Below are 19,124 nucleotides of genomic sequence, written 5' to 3'. Positions count from 1 at the left end.
CTGGAAACTACAACTTACATGACCAAATTTGGCTTGATCTACCACCTGCTTTTGACAGTAAAGTGTTATTGGAAAACAGCCATATTCAATCATTTGTAGTCAGAAACCATTTGGTATGCAAAGCCTAAAGTATTTACTGTCTGGTCATTTACAGAAAAAGCATCCTAACACCTGAAAAGCAAATTAGATTAGATGAAGAGAGAATTCATGTCCTGGAAGAGAGTTGAAGAAATTACTCAGAATGCAGGACAGAGTCCAAGTGATGGGAAATAGGAGTGATTAAAAGATATTAATATTAAGGGATATTAAGAGATATATAAGGGATATACATGTTGAAGACAGAATGAGGGAAAGTAAAGAATTAATAGCTGAGAATTTTCAATGTTACTCAGATTTACAAAGCTAAATCAAAAGTGAGATAGCCCTGGCTAATGTTGCTCAGTAGTTAGAGCATTGGCCCTCTGACTGAAGGGTCTCAGCTCAATTCTCCATCAAGGGCACATACTGGGTTTAAGTTCACTCTCCAGCCCTGGTTGGGACTCAAGCAGGAGGCAACCAATCGATGTGTCTCTCTCACATCGATGTTTCTCTCCCTCTCTCCCTCTCTTCCTTTCCTTCCCTTCTCTGAAAGTCAGTGGAAGAAATATCCTTGGTTGAGGATTAACAACAACAAAAAGTGGGATAAATAGAATAATTCCATATATCACAGTCAAATTACAATATGCAAAAATTGGAGAGAAAAAAAAACAACTTGCTGACTTTTCTTTTTTAAAATATATATTTTATTGATTTTACACACAGAGGAATTGAGAGGGACAGAGAGTTAGAAACATCGATGAGAGAGAATCATCAATCAGCTGCCTCTTGCACACCCCCTACTGGGGATGAGCCCGCAACCAAGGTACATGCCCTTGACTGGAATCGAACCCGGGACCTTTCAGTTCGCAGGCCGACGCTCTATCCACTGAGCCAAACTGGTCCCAGCAACTTGCTGACTTTTCAAAGTCAAAAATGAAAACCAAAAATATGGAATTAAATCATCACTTTGCTGTCCTCAGGGAAGTCTCTTATTTCATAAAGGTAATAACATTTCCTAAAATACTACAAAAAAGTGAATACTGTCTAACTTAGAAAATGTAGGCTTCTAGATAAAAATAAACTCAAAACATCATATCCAAAGATGAATGTTGTACTAGTATGTTTTTAAAAGAGATCATAGTGCTATACACTGTGGTGCTCTGCTTTCTTCATTCAGCATTATATCATGTCTACTTTCCTATCATCAAATATTTTCATGATTTTCTTAGTAAAATATTTTAGGATGGAATTGCTGAATATAAAGTTTTATAAATTTTAATAATTTTTGAAAATTGTAGTAAAAAATGTAAAATTTGTCATCAATCTTTTTTAAGCATACAGTATTAACTAGTGTATATTGCTCTGCTGTAGGTTTTTATAACTTTTCCATTTTGCAAAACTGAAACTAAACCCAGTGAACAATGACTGCTCTTTCTCCCTCCCATATCTCTGCATCCACTCTTCTACTCTCAGTTTATAATTAACTGACGGCTTCAGATAATTCATATAAGTGGAATCATGCAGGATTTGTCCTCTTGTGACTGGCTTATTTCACTTAGCATAGTGTCCTCAAGGTTCATTCATAGTGTAGCATATGTCGGGATTTTCTTTCTTTTGAAAGGTGAACAATATCCCATTTTATGTCATTACCACATTTTCTTTACCCATTTATCTTTTGATGGATGTTGAAGTTATTTTCACCTCTTGGCTGTTGTGAATAATGTTGCTATAACCATGGGTGTGCAAATATCTCTTTGAGATTCTGTTTTCAATTATTTTTAACTAGAGGCCCGGTGCATGAAATTTGTGCGCAGGTGGTTTGGGTGGGGGGTGTCATTCAGCCCAGCCTGCACCCTCTTGCAATCCAGGACTGCTGGCTCCCAACTGCTTGCCTGCCTGCCTCCTGACTGCCCCTAACCATTTCTGCTTGCCAGCCTGATCACTCCCTAACTACTCCCCTGACAGCCAGATTAATGCCTAACTGCTCCCCTGACAGCCTGTTTGCCCCCAACTTCCTTCCTCTGCTGGCCTGGTCCCCCCAACTGCCCTTCCCTGCAGGCTTGATGACCCCCAACTGTCCTCCCTTACTGGCCTGATTGAGCACAACTGCCCTCCCCTGCAGGCCTGGTCCCTCCCAACTACCCTTCCCTACTGGCCATCTTATGGCGGCCATCTTGTGTCCACATGGGGGCAGCCATCTTTGACTACATGGGAGCAGCCATTTGTGTTGGAGTTATGGTCAATTTGCATATTACTCTTTTGTTAGATAGGATATATACACAGAAATGGGATTACTGGATCATATGATAGTTCTGTTTTTAATATTTTGAGGAACCTTCATACTGTTTCCATAGCACTGCAACATTTACATTCCCACCAGTGCTGTACAAATGTTTAATTTCTCCACATCCTTGCCAACACTTATTTTCTATTATTTAATACTGGTTATCTAATGGATGTGAGGTGTTATCTCATTGTGGTTTTGATTTTCATTTTCCTGATGATTAGCAATGTTGAGTATCTTTTATATGCATGTTGGCCATTTGAATGTCTTCTTTGGATAAATATCTATTTAAATCCTTTGCCCATTTTAAAACTACATTGTTTGTGTTTTTGTTCTTGAGTTGTGGAATTTATATAGTTTGTATACTAGCCTCTTATCAGTTATATGACTTGCAAAAATTTTCTCCTGTGCCTTAGGATATCTTTTCACCCTCTTGATTTTTTCTTCTGCTGAACAGAAGTTTTTAAAGTTTGATGTGGTTTTGTTTGTCAGTTGTTTATTTTGTTGCCTGTGCTTTTGGTGTCATGGCTTTTCCTCTATGTTTTCCTCTAAGAGTTACATAGTTTCATGTCTGACATTTTTATCTTTAATCCATTTTGAGTTAATTTTATATATGGTTTAAGGTAGTGGTCCTGCTTCATTCCTTTGCATATGGTTATCCAGTTTTTTCAACAGTATTTGTTGAAGAGACTATCCTTCCCCCATTGTATTGTCTTAATACAGTTGTTGAAGATAACTTGGTCATACATCTAGGTTTCTTTCTGGACTACTTATTCTGTCCCTTTGGTCTCTATGTCTGTCTTTATATCAGTGCCATATTGTTTGATTACTGTAGCTTTGCAGTATGTTTTAAAATCTCTTAGTGTAAAGTCTTCAACTTTATTGTTCTTTTTCAGCATGGTTTAGGCTAGTTTTGAAATTCTATACAAATTTTAGAATGTCTTTTAATTTCTGGGGGAAAAATTCATTTGGATTTTGATAGGGATTGCATTGAATCTGGATATTTCTTTGGGTAGTATGGCCATTTTAAGAGTGTTAAGTCTTAGAACCCATTAATATGGAATGTCTTTCTATCATTGTGTCTTCCTTAATTTCTTTAAGTAGTGTTTTGTAATTTTCAGTGTACAAATTTTTCACCTCTTACATATATATACGTATATTTTAAGTATCTTATGTTTTATGCATTTGTAAATTGAATTGTTTTCTTAATTTCATTTTTAGATAGTCTACTGTTAGTGTATAGTAATGCAATTGATTTTGCCCCTACAACTTTACTGGATTTGTTTATTAGTTCTAACAGTTTTTTGACAGTCTCTTTAGGGATTTCTATGTATAATAAGTTCTTGTCATTTATGAACAGACAGAATTTAACTTTTTCCCTTTCTTTTTGAATGTCTCTCTCTCTCTTTTCTAACTACTCTGCGTAGAACTTCCAGTACTAGCTATATAATAAAAGTCTAAGTGACCATTACAGGAAAACAACCAAATGACCAGTCGCTATGATGTGCACTGACCACCAGGGGCAGACACTCAGTTCGGGAGCTGACCTCTGGTGGTCAGGGTGCTCCCACAGTGGGAGCGCTGCTCAGCCAGAAGCCAGAATTACAGCTGGCAAGTGCGGGGGGGGGGGGGGGGGGGAGGGGGGGGGAGGCAGGAGCCTCTCCCGCCTCCACGGCAGTGCTAAGGAGCAGCAAGCCAAAGAGTAAGGAACCTGCGACTAAGGATCAGTGAGCCAAGCGGTAAGGAGCAAGCAGGAGGGCAGTAAGGAGCAAGGGATCCTGGAATGCCAGAGGGTGCAGGCCAGGCTGAGGGGACCCTCTCTCCCCCAGTGCACGAATTTTGTGCACCAGGCCTCTAGTATTGAATAAAAGTGGTGAGAGTGGTCATTGTTGCCTTGTTCCTGTTCATAGAGGGAAAGCTTTCAGTTTTTCACCTTCTAGTATTATGTTCACTGTGGGTTTTTCACATACTGTATGCCCTTTATTATGTTCAGGTTATTTCCTTCTATTCTTAGTTTGTTTAGGGTAAGCATGTCAAACAGGCCATATGCAGCCCACAACAAATATTTTTGTGGCCCAACCAATATAACAGTATGTAAGAAACTTTTAATAAAAATTTTGTAATTTAATTTTTACAATATCCTGTTATACATAATCTATGTACATATAAGGCTAATATGCTAAGTGTCCAACTGGTTGCTGTGACATACACTGACCACCAGAAGGTAGATGCTCAATACAGGAGCTGCCATTATGCGCACTGGCCATTTACAAAGAAACAGCACCCACAATGCAACATTCGACTTCCCTCAAGTAGGACACAGGCCCCACCACCACCCCAGAGCAACAACCCACCAAATTGCAGCCAATGCTGCCAAGACCCCATGGTGCAAAATGTGGCCCACAACCCAGCCCAGCCCAGAAACAGTCGCTGTGGGCACCAGGTAATGATGTCACATAGCAATGCCCGGCTTCCTCTCCCTAGCGAGTAGCCTCCTTGGAGTTTCTTCAGCCCAGGAACACGACTTGCTTTATAGCCAGGTGCAAACATTTTACACCTTAACCAAATGTCTGTGAAGCATTTTCCCATGCCTCATCTCATTTGATCCTCACAGAAATCCTGGAGTAGATAGATAGGAGACTCAGTAGAATCTTTTCGTTAGCCAGAAAATGGAGATTGATTTAGAAAGCTTAGAAACTTGACCCGACTGAAAAGAAGTAAGAAATGGTGGACCTTGAAAATGACTTCAGGATTGCCGAGACCGGTTTGGCTCAATGGATAGAGCATCGGCTTCGGGACTGAAGGGACCCGGGTTTGATTCTGGTCAAGGGCATGTACCTTGGTTGCGGGCATATCCCCAGTAGGGGGTGTGCAAGAGGCAGCTGATCGATGACTCTCTCTCATGGATGTTTCTAGCTCTCTATCTCTCTCCCTTCCTCTCTGTACAAAATCAATAAAATATATTTAAAAAAAAAAAAAAAGAAAAAAAAAAAGAAAATGACTTCAGGATTTCTCACTACACAGATTATAATCAAACACTGCTGCAGTTAAATATTTTACCCTTCGTTCTCCCTGCATGATCTTCATGTTGATATTTACTGCTGTATTACTGACAATTACTTGAAAGAGAAGTTGGGGTGCTTCACTGGGCCTGGAAAAGTTTAGCTAAATAAGAAAGCAGGTCTACTTAAGCAAGTTTATCTATAATAATAAAAGCTTAATATGCTAATTAAACCAGATGTCCTTCTGAATGACCTTTCAGGCAAAGCCACGGCTATGAGGTCTGAGGCAATCCACTGAGGCTGCAAAGGTGCCCCCTTGCAAGAATTTCATGCATCGGGCCTCTATATATATATAAAAGACTAAGTGGACTCACGCACACGTGGTATATGTAAAGATCTTGCTGGCGCTAATCACAAGTGTGTTTTGATCTGTCATTGTCAATTGTGACTTTGGTTGACACTTCTATTATAGAGAAAGGGCAAACAGCAATATTAAAATATTCTAATTAATTTCCTTTCAATGTGCATGAATTCGTGCACCAGGCCACTAGTTATCAGTAACGAATTCCAATGTTCATTAATGACTGATTACTATAATCGTGATACATTCATTTTCCTTATGTGCCTTATATGCAGGCACACCATTTCTCTCCACTAATACTAGCAGCAAATATTTTATCAGCTATTGTCATGTCATTAGTCTTGAACTGATTTATTTGGTGTGCGCAACAGGAAATATTTCCTTTTCAGAGAATAAGAAAAATAGTCCCTAGCCAGTTTTGCTCAGTGGATAGAGCATCTGCCTGTGGACTGAAAGGTCCCAGGTTCAGTTCGGGTCAAGGGCACATGCCCTGGTTGTGGGCTCAGTCCCCAGTAGGGGGTGTGCAGGATGTAGCCAATCAAAGATTCTCTCTTATCATTGATGTTTCTATCTCTTTCCCTCTCCCTTTCTCTCTGAAATCAATAAAAATATTTTTTTAAAAACACACAAGAAAATTTGGTTTATTTGTGTTGCCCTTATTAATTTGTGTAGTTATTCAGTGGCTGGTAAATGTTCAAGAAAAAAAATATTAATTTTTATTAAAATGTTATATTAGGCCGAAACCGGTTTGGCTCAATGGATAGAGCGTCGGCTTGGGGACTGAAAGGTCCTGGGTTCGATTCCGGTCAAGGGTATGTACCTTGGTTGCGGGCATATCCCCGGTAGGGGGTGTGCAGGAGGCAGCTGATCGATGAGTTTCTCTCATTGATGTTTCTAGCTATTTCTCTCCCTTCCTCTCTGTACAAAATCAATAAAATACATTTTTTTAAAAATGTTATCAATATATTAGTTTATGTTAACAATTACTCATTTATTTCAGCCCTTTGTATCCAGCATATCTATTAAAATAAACCCACATTTGCCGAAACCAGTTTGGCTCAGTGGATAGAGCATCGGCCTGCAGACTGAAAGGTCCCAGATTGGATTCCTGTCAAGGGCAAGTACCTTGTTTGCGGGCACATCCCCCACAGCTAGTCCCCACAGTAAATTGGCCTGGAGGTCAATTCCTCCTAGTGATACCAACAACAATCAAGGCTTAACTACAACAAAACTGTGCACACAGCCCACAAAGGGGTGCACCAAGAGTGTCCACCTCAGATAATTGGGAAGACACCCAGCACACAAGGCCACTGTATCAACACAGGGAAGCAGCCAAAATGCAGAGACAAAGAAACATGTCACAAATGAAAGAAATGGAGGAAAGCAAACTATTGGATATAGAGTTCAAAACCACGGTTATAAGGTTACTCAAGAATCTTCTAGAAACTGCCAATAAATTTAGACCCTCAAGGGTATGAAAAAAAACAACAACTAGAAATTATGTATACACTGACTGAAATAAAGGGTAATATACAAAAATCCAACAGGAGACTAGAGGATCAGGATTGCAAGTATCAAGTCAAATATTTGAAATACAAAGAAGCAAAAAAACACCCAATCAGAAAAGCAAAAAGATGAAAGAATCCAAAAATATGAAGATAGTGTAAGGAGCCTCTGGGACAACTTCCAGCATACCAACATCAGAATTATGGGGGTGCCAGAAGAAGAGAGAGAGCAAGATACTGAAAACCTATTTGGAGAAATATTGACAGAAAACATCCCCTATCTGGTGAAAGAAATAGATTTACAAGTCCAGGAAGCACAGAGAACTCCAAACAAAAGGAATCCAAAGAGGACCACACCAAGACACATCATAATTAAAATGCCAAGAGCAAAAGACAAAGAGAGAATATTTAAAGTAGCAAGAGAAAAACAGTTAGTTACCTACAAGGGAGCACCCATACGACTATCAGCTGATTTCTCAACAGAAACTATGCAGGCCAGACGGGAATGGCAAGAAATATTCATAGTGATGAATATCAAGAACCTACAACCAAGATTACTCTACCTAGCAAAGCTATCATTCAGAATTGAAGGTCAGATAAAGAGCTTCACAGATAATAAAAAGCTAAAAAAATTCATCACCGCCAAACCAGAGGGACCGCAGGAGAACTCCAGGGCATGTCCGGCCTGTCTCGCTCAGTCCCGATCAGCTGGAGCCCAGCAGCAAGCTAACCTACCAGCCAAGTATCTGCCCCCTGGTGGTAGTCAGTGCATGTCATAGTAACTGCCCAACCAGTTGACTGTCTGCCCCCTGGTGGTCAGTGCATGCCATAGTGAGCAATTGAGTGGCCTTAGCATATCATTAGCATATTATGCTTTAATTGGTTGAATGGCCGACCGGTCAACCAGACACTTAGTATATTAGGCTATTATTCTATAGGACCAGTGGCCCGGTGCACAAAATTTGTGCAGGAAGGGCCGGAGGGTGTCTCTCAGCCTGGCCTGCATCCTCTCCAATCTGAGATCCCTGTGGGATCGGGCCTAAACTGGCAGTCGAACAACTCCCTCGAAATCTGGGACTGCTGGTTCCTAACCACCCACCTGCCTGCCTGCCGCCTGCTTGATCACCCCTAAGCACTCTGCCTGCACCCCCCTGCCGGCCTGCTCATCCCCAACTGGCTCCCTCCTGGCCTGATCATCCCCCAATTGCCTTCCCCTCCTGGCCTTATCACCCTTAACCACCTCTGCCTCGGCCCTGCCACCATGGCTTTGTCCAGAAGGATTCTGGAAGGTCTCATGGTCTAATTAGCATATTACCCTTTTATTAATATAGATAGGATATGACATATTGCCATAACTATAACATGTATCAGCATTACTCTATGAGAATACATACTTCATGTGATAGGAAGGCATCTAATACATTACATTGTATATGTTGTAAGTAGTAGAAAATACCATATTCATAGCAATAATATACACCCTGTGACTTTCCTTCCTGATTTGGGAATGGTTCCCCAGCTCTCTGAACCTTTCCTGGCCCCTAATTTTATTTATTTATTTATTTATTTATTTATTTTATTTTTATTTTTTGTCATTCAGTGTAACTTTATTTACTGTTTATTGCACATGATTTGAGGTCTTTAATTTCTAACCACCAAAGATTCAAAGGACTATTTTTTTCATGAGGTTTAACATTAACATCAGTGAATTCATGTACTTTTATTATAAACATCTGAATTATTCACATTGTCATAGATCCCGAAATCATAAGCATGTACCATGCTCAGGCAGGCAGCAAGCCAGGAAGCCACTCTGCAAGCAAACAGATAACTCTGCACAAGGAGAAAAGTCATAACACAATATTTAATGTTCAACCTGAGTCACCTCAGAATGTTATATATATTGACTTCTTAATGCATACAGTATCAGAAACTCAACTGCTTGGGTGGTGACAGGTTGACCTGATTTCAGGAGGATTATTCCTGGAATAATTAAGGAAAGGGTGGCTCAATCTTTTCTTAGTTGCTTACTCCTTCCCAGCACCTTCATCTTTCTTCTCATCCTCAGCTTCTCAGGCATCTTCTCCTTCACCTCCTCCTTCTTCCTCCTTTGCATCGTCAAATTCTTCCTTGGCACCTTCTTCCTCTTCCTCTCCTTCCTCTTCATCAGCCTCTTCCTTTTCCTTTTCTTCAGCTTCTCCTTCAGACGGGAGCTCACCCTTAGCTTCCTAATGGTCTCCTTCACCTCAATCTGCTCCTCCTGGAGGTGGCTGGTGTATTAAGAAGGAAAGGAGCGAGCGGACATCAAGTAAGAGCTAGTCTGTAAACCACCTTAGGCAGATCTGCCAAAGACCTGGGAACTCGGGGTGTAGCCACTGGCTATGCTTCCCACACCGGTGAACTGAGCAGGGTATTCTCCAAGAGTTTCCTGTAAGATGCAGTGTCAATGTCCAAAGCCAATTTGAGGAAGTCCTGGTATTCTTTTAAATATCATGCCATTTCACTCTCTGTAGTTCTCAACTCATTTAATTTGTTGATTGTGTCCTGCATAGCACTAACATCGGATTTCTGCTTATCCTTCAGCTCTTGCAGCTGCTTTTCCAGAGCTTAGTTCATGCCCTGGCATGTTTTGATCTTTCACAATTCAATTTTCTGAACCTATTTGTTTTTATCTTCCCTTTATGAAATAGTAATTGTTGTTTGTTGGACATAAAACCCACCCCAACTTACAAATATTGCTCCATTTTTACCTGCCCGTTTATGGCAATGTTACTCCATGAAAGTTTATGAAAATAATGAAATGAAGATATTCACATTATAACCTTAGAGATTTTTAAAATATAAAATATTTATCAATTCTATTCACGACTTTTCAACTGGACAACTAAAGTTTTCTGAAGAGTTCAGCTTTCATCTTTTTTTAAAATATATTTTTTTTATTTCAGAGAATTGGAGAGGGAGGAAGAGAGATAAAAACATTAATGATAAGAGAGAGTCATTGATTGGCTGCCTCGTGCAGACTCCCTACTGGGGATTGAGCCCACAACCCAGTCTTGTGCCCTTGACTGGAATTGAACCTGGGACTCTTCAGTCCACAGGCTGATGCTTATCCACTGAGCCAAACCAGCTAGGGCCAGTTTTCACCTTTAAAAGACTGTTTTTAAAAGAAAAAAAAAGTTTATTCTTTCTGTGGGACTGTAGTACTTCAGTCTTGGAATTACACATTAGGATTTCAGAAAGGCTTTGGATGCCTGAGAGCAATGTTGGGGTTTTGTTATATTCATATAGATAACTTATATCTGTATGAAAAGTGAAGTGAAAGCAATATTGCCCAGAGCAATAGTTTTCAAACTTTCTTTGGGTGAGCTCACTCAGGCACTTTGAAAGACCCCCATTTGCATTTGTAGATGAAAAAATCTGACTTAATTTTACCAAAATAAAAAATTAGAAAAGAACAAAATAAATACTGTGGTCACATTTATTGCATTTTTAAAAAATTTTTTGAAATTTCATTTTTTGTAATTTGATAAATCTTTATTGTTCAGATTATTACAGTTGTTTCTCCTTACCTCCCCCACCCCACTGTCCTCATCCATAGGTGTACGGATTTTTGTCCAGTCACTTCCCGTACCCTCCACACCCCTTTTCCCCTGAAAATTATCAATCCCCTCCCATTCAATGCTGCTATTATATTCACGTTTATTCTGTTCATCAGATTTTTTTATTCACTTGATTTTTAGATTCACTTGTTGATACATATGTATTTGTTGTTCATAATTTTTATCTTTACTTTTTTCTTCTTCCTCTTCTTAAAGAACACCTTTCAGCTTTTCATATAATACTGGTTTGGTGATGATGAACTCCATTAGCTTTTTCTTGTCTGTGAAGCTCTTTATCTGACCTTCAATTCTGAATAATAGCTTTGCTGGGTAGAGTAATTTGATTGTAAGCTCTTGCTATTCATCACTTTGACTATTTCTTGCCACTTCCTTCTGGCCTGCATAGTTTCTGTTGAGAAATCAGCTGACAATTGTATAGGTGCTCCCGTGTAGGTAACTGGTTTTTTTTTCTTGCTGCTTTTAATTAAGGTGACCAGATTGTCTTGTTTTTGGCATGACAGTACTGATTTTTTAAAAATATATATTTTATTGATTTTTTTTTACAGAGAGGAAGAGGGAGGGATAATTAGAAACATCAATGAGAGAGAATCACCGATTAGCTGCCACTTGCACACCCCCCACTGAGGATGTGCCCACAACCAAGGTACATGCCCTTGACCGGAATCGAACCTGGGACCTTTCAGTCCGCTAGCCGACACTCTGTCCATTGAGCCAAACCGATTTCGGCGACAGTACCGATTTTTAATAATTTGTCCTGCATCCCGTGGCGTTTTTAAAAAGTCCCAACTTTTTTAAAATGCTGTGGGATGCGGGACAAATTGTTAAAAATCGGGACTGTCCCTCCAAAAGCGGGACGATCTGGTCACCTTACTTTTAATATTTTCTCTTTGTCTTTTGCTCTTGGCATTTTATGTGTCTTGGTGTGGTCCTCTTTGAATTCCTTTTGTTTGGGGTTCTGTGCACTTCCTGGACTTGAGTCTATTTCTTTCACCAGGTGGGGGAAGTTTTCAGTCATTATTTCTTCAAATAGGTTTTCAGTATCTTGTTCTTTCTCTTCTTCTAGCACTCCTATAATTCTGATGGTACACTTGAAGTTGTCCCAGAGGCTCCTTACACTATCTTCAAATTTTTGGATTCTTTTTTATTTTTGCTTTTCCGATTGTTTTTTGCTTCTTTGTATTTCAAATCTTTAACTTGATTCTTGCCTTCCTCTAGTCTGCTGTTGAGTCTCTGTATAATATTTTTTATTTCAGTCAGCGTATGTTTAATTTCTACTTAGTCCTTTTTCATATCCTCAAGGGTCTCGTTAAATTTATCAACCTTTTCTAGGCAATTCTTATAACTGTGGTTTTGAACTCTTTATTCAGTCATTTGTTTTCCTCCATTTCTTTCGTTTGTGATCTATTTTTTTGTCTCCTCATTTTTGCTGCTTCCCTGAGTTGGTAGGGTAGCTTTTTGTGTTTGGTGTCCTATGGCCCAGGTGGGTCAGCCTCCCCAGTTACCTGAGGTGGACACTCTTGATGCACCCCTTTGTGGCCTGTGGGTACAGACTTGTTGTAGTTAAGTCTTGATTGTTTTTGGTGTCACTGGGAGGAATTGACCTCCAAGCCAATTGGCTGTGAGGACCCACTCAGTCTATAATGGAAGAATTGCTGTGCAGGAGATACATTTATGGGGCAGGACTTGTTTCAGTGAGGCTTTGGTATTCACTGAGTCTGCCTCTTGAATGTGTTCCTTATGAGAGTAGTTGAAATCTGGTGTCGTCTCACACGTACCACTAGATACACTAGCTTCTGGATCTCCAATGGGGTGCAGGTCAGCTACTGTCTGAGGCCACCTAGGAGGAGCTTCAGCGAGAACTACTGTTTTCTCCTCTTTTCTTGGGGTTTGGAAGTTTTGGAGCTGTCTGACCAGAGCTGCAGTTTGTTTGGTTAAGCTGTGACAGGGCAGGCCATTTATATGCAAAAGCCGCTTCGAGGAGCTTGGGTGGGTTTGTAGATTGTGTGGGGTGGAGTCTCAGGGCGTCACTAGGCTAGGGCGTGGCAAACAGCAATGGCTGCCAGTCAGCCTGCTCTCTGTTTCCGTGTTTCCAAGTCCCTGCGCCCTGCGCCCAAGCGCAGTAAACAATGATTGCTGGGCATACCTCTGCAAGAAAGCCACCCTCACTTTCCGACCCGGTGGTTGACAGTCCAGCTTCTCCCCATAGGAGTTTGGGTCGCCAGTGTCTCTCCAGAAACTGGATTTCAGAGTAATCGGGAGCTTGTTTCCCTTAGGACTGAAAAAAGCAGCACATCCAGTTGCCTGCCACCAGCCCAATTCGCGCTCCTCCGTACTTCAGCTTTTCGGTGCTTGTGCATGTCTCAGTGCTCTTTTATCTTTTCTTCTAGTTGTAGAACTTCCACTCAGCCAGCTTTCCCATGGTTCTGGTGATAGACGTTTTGTCTTTTAATTGTAGTTTTAAAATTGTTGTGCGAGGCAGCAGTTTAAGTGTTTATCTATGCCTCCTTCTTGGTTTTCTCTGCATTTTATTTTTAATAATATCAACAATGCAGGGAAATAGTAAGTTTTTTATAAGAACCCAGAGAGGACTTATAATTTTGGTTCATTTGACCAGCCTTAAAATGTGGGTATTTTAGTAACAAACTATGGAAATGATCCCTGAAAGTATAGTCTTAAAATGTGGGTATTTTAAAGGCCATCTTGTTTTGAAGTATATTTATTGACATTGTCAATAAGCTAAAATATAAAGTATACTTAAAAATGATCAGAGCATATCTGTGGACTACTCTCATTGAAAGTGAAGCTTTCATAACAACAATAAAAAAAAAGAATATTGTAGTTATTTTAAGAGGAAGAAATAAAAATTGTGGGACTGGAAGAATGGTTCTTTAAAATATATAATAGAGATTTAAGATTCAAAAGTACTGCTAATATTTCTTACTAATGTGAGTGTTTAACTTTATTGCAGTGATGTGAATTGCATTATTTCCCATGGCAGCCTTCCATATTCAGGCACTATAATCCTTTTCAAATTATTCCTTATATTGAGCCAAGATGGATTATACTATGCAGGGCAAATCTAATATTCTTTATATGAATATTCTTCAAATGTTTGAAGAAAATTGATTGGATATCTATGTTATTTCATACCTAGTTTGAGCTTGCATAGTCTCTTTTGGGTTTCTGTCTGTGTTTTTTTTTCCATTTGATGTGCTTTTAGGGACACTCAGCTGCCTTGATATGAGGTTGATGACACAGCTCATATTGATCTTAACACCCTGTTTGTTCGTTCTCCAGTTACTTTGTTCTTTGCTAGATTAAACTTGGCAAAGTGGTCTATAGCTTTTCACAAGTGAATTGGTAAAATTGAAACCTATAATTAAGCACACATTTGAAAAAATACATATAAAGTTGGCTTCAAACGAAACAACCTTGGTAAATAAGTATGCTTTAACTTCATGATGTAGTATTGTTTTCTCAAATTGTTAAACAAATGCATTTTTATTTTTGTGTTTTCAGATAGTGGCCAAAACTGTAGTGCCAATAGTAAAGGTGAACAGCTAAGTGCCAAACTCAGAGCTTTACCCGGGACAAACGAGCCTTATGAAAGTAGCAGTCACAAAGAAATAGGCAAGTGCCCATGTTCCCCACCCAGCCCACAGGCACAACAGGTCTGAAAACTGGTGAGATGGCAAAATGTATAATTGGGCATTAAGAATTTAATATATACAGAGAATTAAAATTACAGGGGAGAGCATTTCTGTTCACTCTGCATTGTTCTCACAGTTTTGATAATGAGACTAAATGGCTTCATGTTTGTTTTGTTGTTATTGTTTTTATATCATTCTAATGGAACTACCTGCTTTCAACCTAGATGCCTCATATGTGGATCCACTTGGCCCTCAAGTAGAAAGACCAAAGACTGCGGCCAAGAAAAGACTGGAGGAGGATGATTTTGCTGATGAAGAGTTAGGAGATGATTTGCTTCCAGAATAAAATGTATTTTATATTATTGATTAAAGGAAAGATATTACCTTGCAAGATAATACCAACATTAAACCTTGGATTAGATATACAGACTTTAATTTTGTACAATTCCAAGTTTTTAATAAGTGTATTGTGTTCTATGAGTATGGGTTTAAATGTATGGGAGTCGGGTGAGGGGGCCAATATAAGAAATGTACACATATAATACCTTAATTAAAAAAAGGAAAAAAAAATAGAAATGAAGGCCTGTCAACTGAAAAAAAGAAAAGTATGGTCACCGGCGCACGCAACGTCCCAGGGTGCAAGAGGGCTGTCTGACTGCTGGTTTGGGCCTGTAACCTGGCAGTCCGCCATGCTTTACTGCCTTTGTATCTATCTTTTTTTCCATCAGTTTATAATGTTTTTTATATCCACAAATTAGTGATATCATGTGGTATTTTTCTTTCAATGACTAGCTTATTTCACTTAGCATAATGTTCTCCAATTCTATCCAGGTTGCTGCAAATGGTAAGAATTCCTTCTTTTTTATGGTAACATGGTATTCCATTGTGTAGATGTACCATAGTTTTCTGTTTGTTTGTTTGTTTGTTTGTTTTTTAATGAAAAAAAAACATGTAAAACTAATCCATTAAGCTATGACTTCCTTACCCTTTTGAAAACATTGACCCTCCCCCAATAAGAAATGAATTTTGTTAGACAACCAGTTATATCACACACACACACACACACACACACACACACACACACATACACACACGTATGCATAAAAATTACCTTTAATACTGTAGTGTATCCTACTTTCTATCATTTCATTTTTAAAGTGTTATAATGAAAACTACACTGATTTCTTGGCTTGCAGCTTGAATAATATTATGCTAGGACATATCATTGCTGGATATTTACTCAAGCTAAATTGCTTTTGGTTTGGAAACTATACTTCTTTGGAAATTTGCCTTAGTGGGGATGAAATTACTACTAGAAGCCGGTGCACAAAATTCATGCTTAGGTGGGGGAGGGGGAAGGTCTTTCAGCCCAGCTAGTGCCTCCACACAATCTGGGACCCCTCGGGAGATGGCGGACTGCCAGGTTATAGGCCCAAGCCAGCAGTCAGACAGCCCTCTTGCACCCTGGGATGCTGCGTGCGCCGGTGACCATACTTTTCTTTTTTTCAGTTGACAGGCCTTCATTTCTATTTTTTTTTCCTTTTTTTTTTTATTAAGGTATTATATGTGTACATTTCTTATATTGGCCCCCTCACCTGACTCCCATACATGCCCTCACACCCCAATGTTTTGCATCTGTTGGTTAATCTTTTTTTTTTATAATATATTTTATTGATTTTTCACAAAGAGGAAGGGAGAGGGATAGAAAGTTAGAAACATCGATGAGAGAGAATCATTGATCAGCTGACTCTTGCAACCAAGGTACATGCCCTTGACCAGAATCAAACCTGAGACCTTTCAGTCCATAGGCTGACGCTCTGTCCACTGAGCCAAACCGGTTTCGGCTGTTGGTTATTCTTATATGCATACATATAAGTCCTTCGGTTGATCTCTTTTCTCCCCCATCTCTCCCTAACCTTCCTGCTGTAATTTGACAGTCTGTTTGATGCTTTACTGCCTTTGTATCTATCTTTTTTTCCATCAGTTTATAATGTTTTTTATATCCACAAATTAGTGATATCATGTGGTATTTTTCTTTCAATGACTAGCTTATTTCACCTAGCATAATGTTCTTCAATTCTATCCAGGTTGCTGCAAATGGTAAGAATTCCTTCTTTTTTATGGTAACATTGTATTCCATTGTGTAGATGTACCATAGTTTTCTGATCCAGTCATCTGCTGATAGGCACCTAAGCTGTTTCCAAATATTAGCTATTGTAAGTTGTGTTGCTGTGAACATAGGGGTGCATATATCCATTCTGATTGGTCTTTCTAGTTTCTTAGGCTATATTCCTGAGAGTGGGATTACTGGGTCAAATGGGAGTTCCATTTTCAGTTTGAGGACACTCCACACTGTTTTCTACATTGGCTGCACTAGTCTGCATTCCCACCAGCAGTGAACGGGGGTTCCTTTTCCTCCGCATCCTCGCCAACACTTGTCATTTGTTGATTTGTTGATGACAGTCAATCTGACAGGCGTGAGATGGTACCATTTTTCACTTCTTCTTGGTTCTTCATTTTCTCTTTATTCTTACTCATATTGTCGAATTTGGCTCCCATTCTTTTCAGCCACCTTATGACCATTTCTCTGAATTATTTCTTTCACATATTGTTAGCCTCCATTTCGTTTACTTCCTTTTCTGGTGATTCCTGCTTTTCTTTCATATGTGGGCTATTTCTTTGTCTCCCTCTGGTTTCTTTTCTCCAGATGTCTGGTTATGTAGTTCTCTCTCTCCTGCATTGATTTAAAGGCACAAAATGCAATGCAACCAAGTACAACACACAAGGCACTGAACAGAAATGTATTCATGATATTTATAACCTCCAATAATGGTGACTACCAGAGAAAGGCAAATTAGGGAATAGGAGAGAAAGAAGAGGAAACAGAAAGGAAAAAAAATGAGTGTCAAACTGAAATTGGGAAAAGGAAAAACAAAGTAAGAGAGACAAGAAAACGACTAAGAAAGAAAAAGGGAACAAAGTGTGTGTATGTATGTGTATATGGAGAAAACTCCAATAGAACAACCACTAATCCCAGCAAATGCTAGCAACAAGTACCTGTAGATTAATACAAACTACAATACTAACTAATATCAAATGAGGTGAGGGAAAACAGAAGCAAAAACAAAACAAAAAGCAAAGAAGCAAAACAATCTCACAAAAACATAAAAACTTGATATAATCAACATTCAAGCAAACAACAACAAAAGTACAGAGAGAAAAACAATTTTTTGGATAGTTAAGACAGCGAAGAGAGAGGTGTGTATGGAGTTGGAGCAGGGGATTGAAAATTAGATATATAAGTAGGGTGAAATATTAATGGGGTAAACAGAAAGAATTGGGAAAATCTAAAGCAAGAAAGGGTTAAGATAAAAGACATCAAAAGGGGAAAGGTTAGGAACAGAGTGATGGCTTAAAGGTACAGTTGAGATAGAGTAAAACAATGCTAAAGAAAAGATGAAAATAGAATGTAGAACACTAATCCCAAAGTACAATAAAGAGAAAATAAATGACACTTAAAAAAAGGGGGGAAAAGGTAAAATAGTAATAGTAATAATATTGATTGAAAATAAAAAATGTAATAAGGTAAAATAAAGTGAGGGGAAAAAATTAGTTTATTAAGCAAAAGATGAAAATAAAAATTTTTAAAAGTAAACAAAAATTTAAAAAAATGAAATGTGCAGTAGTGAAGATCATTCACTTCCTCTGTTGTTATGTTAGGCATGCCTGTTTCCTAGTCAGGACAGTATTGCAGTTCCCTGCGTTCCACTGCTTCTCAGTGTTGTAAGCCAGTCCTGATTTTTAAGCAAGTAGTGTGTCTTAATTTCTTGTATTCTTTTTTTAAAAATATTTTTTTATTGATTTTCTTACAGAGAGGAAGGGAGAGAGATAGAGAGCTAGAAACATCGATGAGAGAAAAACATTGACCAGCCGCCCCTTGCACACCTCCTACCGGGGATGTGCCTACAACCAATGCACATGCCCTTGACCTGAATCAAACCTGGGACCTTTCAGTCCGAAGACCAACGCTCTACCGCTGAGCCAAACCGCTTTTGGCTATTCTTTTATTTTTTATTACACAAGAGTCAATTTGTGATTCAGCCCCCTGGGTGGCAGTGTTTCTGGATTAACTTCCGGATCTATTTGGCCTCTCTAGCCTGTGTTTAGATCCTTCTTTCCCTGTCACACTCAATACCGGTTTGTGGGAGTGGGCTTCCTCAGAGCTGGCTCTGCAATGGTCACTCCCTGCTCCGATCCCCAGGTTCCAGAAAAACAACTTTCCCCTGCAGTCTCCAGGGTGTCCCCAACTGGGTGGTCCTACGTATTGGGCTTAGTAATCAGAAGCAAGGATTTGAAGAGGAAGAAGCCCAAGTGTGCGAACAATGGGTCTGTGCGCCAGTCTAAGCAGCCGGCACACCTTTGAAATTCTTAGGCTGTTCCTCCAAATCAGATTAATATTGGATGCTTTTTAGAGTCCCCTTCTGTGAGCAGCTCTGAGGACCCCTTCCACATTCACGGAACACACCAGCCCCAACAGCCACGGGTTTTTCTAGGCACAGACTTCCCCGGTCCTACAGCTCCCGCAGTGCACGCCTTTCTCTCTCCCATGGGAGAGACCACGCTA

The 19,124-nt window shown here is 39.5% G+C and overlaps 1 protein-coding gene across 11 annotated transcripts in view; it reads left to right on the top strand.

Annotated features, from left to right (window-relative positions):
- Window positions 1–18,086, top strand: part of IFT88 (intraflagellar transport 88) — a 172,175-nt gene extending 154,089 nt beyond the window's left edge. For 8 of the 11 annotated variants that reach the window (XM_084878565.1, XM_084878568.1, XM_084878571.1 and 5 more), the window contains 2 exons: window positions 14,370–14,480; window positions 14,725–18,086. In XM_084878565.1, coding sequence (XP_084734691.1) covers window positions 14,370–14,480; window positions 14,725–14,846 — 233 coding nt within the window. In that variant the 3' untranslated portion in view covers window positions 14,847–18,086. Of the gene's footprint in view, window positions 1–14,369; window positions 14,534–14,724 lie in introns of all 11 variants that reach the window. The other 3 variants (XM_084878562.1, XM_084878569.1, XM_084878567.1) reach the window with 2 other exon arrangements.
- The last annotated feature ends 1,038 nt before the right edge of the window (window positions 18,087–19,124 follow it).

This window comes from Pipistrellus hanaki (assembly GCF_964339955.1).
Source record: "Pipistrellus hanaki genome assembly, chromosome: 3".
Lineage (NCBI taxonomy): Eukaryota > Metazoa > Chordata > Mammalia > Chiroptera > Vespertilionidae > Pipistrellus > Pipistrellus hanaki.
Note: the sequence above shows the minus strand (reverse complement) of the source record. Positions and strands in the feature narration are given on the sequence as shown.